At 39.4% G+C, this 7,436-nt stretch overlaps 2 protein-coding genes across 3 annotated transcripts in view; one reads left to right on the top strand and one right to left on the bottom strand.

Moving 5' to 3' along the window:
* The first annotated feature begins 213 nt into the window (after window positions 1-213).
* Window positions 214-2,177, top strand: LOC122080275 (uclacyanin 1-like). 2 transcript variants are annotated; one of them, XM_042647226.1, is made up of 4 exons: window positions 214-282; window positions 426-447; window positions 1,032-1,235; window positions 1,446-2,177. In XM_042647226.1, exons 3-4 carry the CDS (start codon window positions 1,055-1,057, stop codon window positions 1,988-1,990), a joined length of 726 nt encoding a protein of 241 aa, XP_042503160.1. In that variant the 5' UTR covers window positions 214-282; window positions 426-447; window positions 1,032-1,054; the 3' UTR covers window positions 1,991-2,177. The 2 variants fall into 2 exon arrangements, with proteins under 2 accessions (XP_042503160.1, XP_042503159.1); XM_042647225.1 differs by lacking the exon at window positions 214-282 and having other exon boundaries at window positions 323-447.
* A 1,158-nt stretch (window positions 2,178-3,335) lies between these two features.
* LOC122077861 overlaps window positions 3,336-7,436 on the bottom strand; it is a 21,804-nt gene continuing 17,703 nt past the window's right edge. The window contains exons 8-12 of the mRNA XM_042643762.1: window positions 5,526-5,583; window positions 5,342-5,445; window positions 4,706-4,798; window positions 4,553-4,623; window positions 3,336-4,139 (exon numbers count right to left, since the gene is read on the bottom strand). Of these exons, the coding sequence (XP_042499696.1) occupies window positions 4,010-4,139; window positions 4,553-4,623; window positions 4,706-4,798; window positions 5,342-5,445; window positions 5,526-5,583 (456 nt within the window). The 3' untranslated portion in view covers window positions 3,336-4,009. The remainder of the gene's footprint in view (window positions 4,140-4,552; window positions 4,624-4,705; window positions 4,799-5,341; window positions 5,446-5,525; window positions 5,584-7,436) is intronic.

The raw sequence follows: 7,436 nt of genomic DNA, 5'->3' as shown, positions 1-7,436 counted from the left end.
GACTCCACAGGCCTTTCCATCTCTATTAGCAAAAGATTCCAAAGTACTGGCTTTTTATTAGGGGTGTATGGTGCCACCCGAGATCTTGCCTTTCGTCGTCTATGACTATTTGAGTAGAGAACCAAAGTGTCACGTGCGAATATGACAAAGGCAGTCTTGTCTAAGCACGTGCAAGTGTTATATACAAAGCGGGAAGCTGCTTTGGCACCTCTCACCCCTTACATACGTCGCTTAATTCATTCTCCAGTAAGAGTTGTCTCAGAATCTCAGTCTCAACTTCTTGTACGAACTCTCTCTCTCTCTCTCTCTCTCTCTCTCTCTCCCTTTTGAAAGAATTGAGGTTAATGGAGTCTCTGAACATCTACAATGCTTCTCCATCTTTGATTTTCTGAGTTCTTCTTCTAACTCATCTTCATCTTTGGCAGGTGATTGAAGAAATTAAGAAAGGTAAAATTTGAGTTCTCAATCCCTTTTGAATCAATAAAGAAATTGATAACTGATGCATTCCTCAAGAACTTTCTGATCTTCTTTATTTTCTGAATTATCTGTTTTGGATAGAGATGGCTCCTATGGATTCAGAAATGTAGCTCTTCGTAGATCATTTTTGTTTCACAATCGGTGAATTTCATTGCGATTTCCAATTCTCTTCTTGTTTTTCGTTGTTTTCATTCGAAACTCCATTTCGTGACAGATTTCTCTCAAGAATTTAAGAGGTTGATTCATTTCTTTAATTTACTTTTATCTTCGATATCTCCCGTTTGATTGAACTGATTTGCAGGTTTTCTCTCAGATTCAACTGTTTCTTGAATTCGGGAATGGAGCTCTTTGTAGTTCATTCTCGGCTTGTTTTTCTTTTCTTTATTTCCCCGTTCGAAGCGCCAGAAGCCTGAAGCTCCATTTCTTGATAGATTTCTATTTAAGTTCATCCATTCTAATCTAATCATCTTTTAGCTCCTCTGAGAACTTAAAGAGAACGCGTTCATTGTTCTTTATGTTCGATTTCTCTATTTGACTGAACTCATGATTTACAGGTTTTCTCTAATCTGAAGCGACGATGGATAAACTTCGTCCCCCCTGGGCAGTGAAGGTGATCATTCTGATCCTCTTCTCATCAATCCTGTTCCGGTGTGTCACCGCTACTAATCATACCGTAGGAGGAGTAACTGGTTGGAATCTTGCATCGGACGTGAAGAGCTGGGCTTCGAACACTGTGTTCTTCACTGGAGACAACTTAGGTTGGTTTCCTGAACCACGATGATTGATTTTAGCTTTCTCGTTCGAGTTCCCGCTAACGTGCGCTTGAAGTTGCAGAGTTTCAAATGATTCGATTTTAACAGTTTATTGAGAGAGACAGAGAGAGAAATTTTGGACATGTCACATTACCACTCGTAACAAACTTAACGAACTGGAAATGCTTTACCGTGCACTCTACCTTTCACTTGCAGTGTTCGTTTACACGCCAGAGCACGATGTGATTGAAGTAGGGGAGAGAGGCTACGCTCAGTGCCAGATACGTAGCCCGATCCGCACCCACAACAATGGCCACACTGTGATCCCATTGTTGAACCCAGGAACAAGGTACTTCGTTTGCGGCAAGCCTGGTCACTGCTGGCAGGGTATGAAGGTTCAGGTCGACGTTCTCCCCCGACCTCAAAATGTTAGTTCGTCTCCAAGCACTGAAACTGGAGGGTCCAACGCCGGCACCATCGCTCCTATTGGCTCCAATGACCAAGTGGAAGGCCCAGATGCCAGTCCAAGTCTGAGGCACCGCCGTCCTCCGCAGCCTCCTCGGCCGGCTGGGCATGTTCCTCCGCCACCACATTCGCGTCATTCACCTCCTCCACCTGACGATACTGATAGTCCAGAGATTCATCCTCCACCGTTAAATCCTGGCAATCCAGAGGGTCCGACTCCTAATGGAGCTTCGGCAGAGAGGGGTGGAGTTTACTTAAAGGTCGCGTATGTGGTTTACTACTTTTTCCTTTTATAGGTTTCCGGTTTCTGTGATTCGGTTCTTCCATTTGCGGTCTGTGATTGGTAACCGCCTGATTGCATCAAACATTCTGATTTGGTTTTTCATTTTAGCGTTTGGACTCAAGCACAGTCATACACAGATTTGGAATACACAGTTGATGATATCTTGATACGGTAATACAGTAGTAATGGTTAGTTACAAATGGTTGATTGATTGGTTGTGGTTCATCTTTTATGTGTGGAAGGACTGCTGCAATGAATGATAGATGATTACCTTGAATCAATGATTTGATGGACCCCACGAAACTAAACACTGCTTTAGTTTTTTTTTTTTTTTTTTTTTTAATGCAAAAAAAAAAAAAAAAAATCTCTATTGCTAATAGTTATTAGTAGTGTAGTGCAAAAACACTAAAAATGTTTATAGAAACACAATCAAATATGGATTTTGATTATCTATTTACATCTTCATTGGAGACTGGAATAGATTCACGTAGTTAGATTGTGAGAGCGGATCAGATTCATGTGCGAGAATGTATGAAAACGGTACTAACTCATGGATATAGAATCAATTTTCTCTCTCTTCATTTAATAGATTCTAAATCCATAAGATCAGGAGTGTACGAGAGCATTCTTGTACGTAAACCTGATCCAATGTACAAGAACATCATACATGAACCTAATCCGTTCACCTGGATTGTGTAGGGGTGTGGTCTCACCATCGGGTTGAAGCCATTGCACATAAATGTCTTTCTGACTCTTTTTTCATTTAATATTTCTTGTAGTTATGAATTGACAAGGGTATTTTAGTATTGATAGTATTTATAAAATTATTATTTAATTATATTTTTATAATCAGACTTAAACGGATCATCCAGGTTGAAATTGATATACATGTATCCACCTCCAGTTAGTTTATGAAGGGATTCAAAAAGTTTTTTTCAAATTCGGATTCCCCTAATCAGATTCAAACACGAATTCGAATTTTTTATTATTCTTTTACATCCCTAGCTTTTCAAGCCCCGTGATTGACAGTAACGGTCTGATGGTCTGGTCCAACTTAGAATCTTTGAAAAACTATTGGGCCTTAGTGAGCTGTGGCCTGAATGGTCCAAGTCTGATCGGACCACCTGGTTCAACAGTGGATTGTTTATACCGTTCCAATACTCCAGCTTGGTTCATTTATTGGAAGGGTAACAAAGCTTGGACCGGTCACTGCTGATCCAAAATTCATGAACATAATTTGATTAAGAACCCTAAATTGGACACTGACCAATACACGAAGTCTTTCCATCCAACTGTTTGGATTTATCCAATTAGCATGCCATAATGGAAAGATGTGCAATACTTGCATTCTGGTAGTCTACTTTGAAAAGATTCTAATGGCTTCATTAAAGATGACAAGAACCAGATAATAATACAATCACAAAAATTTCATACAATGCATGTGTGGCAAGGACCACCCTATAGTTTCTTGCAATCACATTTCCCACTTCTAGTCTCTCCTCCAACCAAACTGGCAACCAGAAAATTGTAAGGCAAGAAAAAATACATCTGATATAGCATAAATACTGTACGACATCAGCCCTGAAGCTGAATTAATTACTTCATCTGATTCAATTGTATGTCAAAATCACAAGAACATTACCTATAGCAGGAGAAGAATCCTCTAGCAACCAATCATCATCTCATTGCATCTTCCACTAATCAGAATCAGTCACTCGTGAATTACAATGCACAATATCAGGTGTCCTACCTTCGATGTTTTCTCAATGTTCCCCCTTGGTACAAGTAGCATAATAATTGGTGTTTCAGCATTCTCCCATCACCCCTTTCCCTGTTCTTTTCTTTTTCTTTTTATACTGCTCTTCTTTACAAACATTAAATTACGAGCAGTGTTTTAAACTACTACTCACAACATTTTCAAACAATCATTCAGACCCATTCTGCACTTTTTTTTTACAAGGGCTGGACAGCAAGGTGAGTATCTATAGGAATCTTAACAGGGATACTGTAAGGCACTGCTCTTGAGGCTGGGTCAGCTGTTATTCTGAATAATTGGCTGAGCTGGAGGCCTACCCTCTATCGGCTGAGAGCTCAGGATCTTCTGTAGAGAACGATATTGCAGGCGAACATTCTCTCCGCTTCCAAGAATTTTGAGTAGGTACCTAGAACACAAGAAGAAAAAAACCAATCATTAGTTCAACATTTCTCTAGAGCCTGAGAGGTTTAATTTCTAGTTTTGGGATATGCAAAATCATTAGACTGGAGTTCAAATAGTCAAAACAAATTTAAAAAGATAACAATAATAAAATAAGCCCTTCTCCAATCAGGGATATCAGGGTCTGGTGAACAGAAGAATTGCATTGCATTAGCAAGCCCATTACCCTGTCAGTCATGAGATACCCCCACCTAACCCAAACCCAGCAGCTCCTTACGCAAAGATGAAAATGAACACTTGAATACTGAAAAGGGCGTAACTCTGATATTTCTAATCCCAGCATAGCATCAAAAGATAAAAGGAAGAGGAAGAAATAAAGAACCAGATATATCCTTTCAATGGCCTGGTTTGACAACTCACCAACCATTGAGGCACTGGGATGTAATGACTGCTTCCCTTCCAACAAATTTATCTGGGGTCCTCCTATTTCCCTGCATGTTGAAAACACCCAGAATAGTTTGTTTTATGTATACAGTCAAAATTGGACACTCAAAAGCTTGCAAAAGAACTTACTTTGATAAGCACTTTCTCATTTACTGAATATGGATATTGCACCCCTCTTTGTAGCCTTGGGCTATCACCGTCTGCAGCCATCTCCCCATTTTCCTGCAACAGAATTTGACTTGTTATCAACATAAACCATCAATTCTTTCACTCTAAAGGCTATATGAAGCATTAAATACTTGGTTTTTCACCTAAACACGATGAAAGTTTCCTATCACAAGTGTAAATATTGAATTATATTGGTGTCATATATGACCAAAGAGATTTTATTGCTAGGAAATAAATACAGTGCAGGATATATAGTACAACAACAAAAACAACAAAAGGTCTAAGCCTAAAGACTATCATGTAGTAAGGGCCCAAGTAGAAAGATTTCCCAAAGCACCAACCCTAGCAAGCTTATCAGCGATTGATCAATTTATGAACACAGGCCCACCTAGTTTCCAGCTCTACCATTAACAAGGGTGATAGAATAGAGTAGAATTATGTCATCGATCCATTACTTCATTAACATCCTTAAATATACCTAGAGCATGATAACATTTATATGTTCTCCTAGAAGATATCACAATTATTTTAGTATCAATATCCTCTAACTTTTTCAGGCACTTCTTTAAAGTCTACCCTGTTTAATCTCTTCATTACATCCATTTGGTCCCCGACTTCCCTCCGGCGTTTACGGAGAGCAGCATTGTGGAAGAGCCTCCGGTCATCCTCATGCTTCACAGCTGCAGCCGCGGCTCTCAAAGCTGTTTGAGAAGATTGGTCAGTTTGGGATGAAAAAAAAAATATATGATGTGTGCCGAGAGAGAGAGACGGAGAGAAGTACCATGATTAGGTATCAAAGAACCGCCCTCAATTTCCGCACCACAAAGGCTACATCTGGACTGTTAAACAGAAAGAGAAAAAATTATTTTGATTTCTGTACATTTTTTCATGAATTACATCAATTTAATGAAAGCAATAGAACAATGCAATGGTTACAGAGTGAAAGCAGATCAGAGAATACAATCAAGGGGATTGTTATCACCTTTGGCACATTCTTTATGGTGGCAAACTTTTGTGTTATTTAAAACCATTTGCCTAAACTAGCACATACATGTGCTCATTTTTGTTTCTTTCATAATTTATCTCGAAGAAAGAATTAAGCATATCATCTGTGAGCTAAGATTCAATTCAGGGATACAGAATTTAGTGGAACAGACCTCAGCATAGAATGCATATTAGAGAAAAAAAAAAACCTGAAGCCCATACTGAAACAGGAGATTAGCAATTAGTATAGCCTAGTGTTGGAATATGTATCCACGATAGGGGGAATGTCCCCATCGTGACATGGTTATCTTTGTTACTTTCCAAGTTAGATTAGGTTGTTTACTTTCCTAGTTAGACTAGATCTCTAGTTTCCTAAATTAGAGTCAGGCTAGGATTGTCTTTCCCATTCCACCTATGATTGTACTTGGATCTACTTATTATAAATATATGATGGAAGGAGACTGCCAGATACACATCGGCTGTTCCTCTCCCTTGCTGTCTCTCTTCTTCTTCCTCATCTCTCTTCTCTCAAGTTACTGGTTACAGATCCTTGGTTTTCTACATGGTATCAGAGCTGTAACCAGTAGCTTTTTTGAGAGTCGTTCCAAGGTCTATTGGTACTGCTGAAACCCTAGTTCTTATGAGAAGAACTAGGGTTTGGTTATAGATCATACCGGTTATTACTTCTATTCCTGTTCTCATTGAAGAGTTCCCACTGCTGTTGCTGCTATTGCCTTTTCTGATCTTCGATTTTCTGCTATCGTTGGAATTCTACTATTGTTGATCCGCTGCTGCTTGAGATGGGTTCTCTTCTATTGCTGAAACCCCTAAACTGAGTGGTTTGATCTTATGGATTTGAAGGTTATTCAGCTGGTTTCTCTGTCTGCTAGTTGTATCGATTGCAGCATACACAAGCCTTCTATTTGCTTCTGTTTTTATGAGTTTGAACCATCAGCTGTCCAGGTTTGAAGACAGCTGCTGGTTTTGCAAGTACTGGTTTCTGCAATCGAGATGGACTGGTTTCTTCCCTGGTTTCGTAAGGAAGAAGAACTTCGTCCCTTTCTCTCTTACTGCTTGCATGACTGTCTAACCAGTAACCATGATGTGCCTTTTGTGCTGCTGGTTACGCATATGAATCACTTTCTTTATCTTGTGTTCTCACATATTTACCCCTCTCTTTCCCTTTCTTTACTTTCTTTCCATCAACAACCCCATGTGTCATCATTAATCTTTCCTTCCCCACGTTACCTAATTTTTAAGGCAACAAATCTCCTTTTTTATTATGTTTCCAATATTACCCCCAGTTTATGTCACTATAACCTCATCTTTATTTTGTTTCCTCTTCCAAGTTTAACCCTTGTTAATTAATACTAATTCCCTTGCTGTCCCATTGCCTCTTTAACTACGAAATTAGCCCCATGAAATATTTTGGTTAATTACGGTTCTGCCATTGCCCCTTGTTATTGCCTATTATGAACTTGGATGAGTCTATACCAAACCCAATTGGGTATTTTGACCCAGGTTCCGCATCAATTGAGAATTGCATGAAGTAATTACAGAATTGCCATTGGGCATATACATATGCCATATTATTACTTTGGTGGGCCTGAAATCACATCTTTGGGCTTGAGAGTGTTTCTGGCACTGGTATTGGCATGTCATGGTAATTAGAGATTGTTCAACCTTGCTGCCGTTGGGGGGGGGGGGG

The sequence above is a fragment of the Macadamia integrifolia genome, chromosome 5, assembly GCF_013358625.1.
Source record: "Macadamia integrifolia cultivar HAES 741 chromosome 5, SCU_Mint_v3, whole genome shotgun sequence".
In the NCBI taxonomy this organism is placed as follows: Eukaryota; Viridiplantae; Streptophyta; class Magnoliopsida; order Proteales; family Proteaceae; genus Macadamia; species Macadamia integrifolia.
Note: the sequence above shows the minus strand (reverse complement) of the source record. Positions and strands in the feature narration are given on the sequence as shown.

Coding starts and splice junctions, on each gene's coding strand:
- LOC122080275 (XM_042647226.1), top strand. CDS start 1,055: ATGGATAAACTTCGTCCCCCCTGGGCAGTGAAGGTGATCATTCTGATC. Junction 1,236..1,445: donor CTTCACTGGAGACAACTTAG/GTTGGTTTCCTG, acceptor TTTCACTTGCAG/TGTTCGTTTACACGCCAGAG.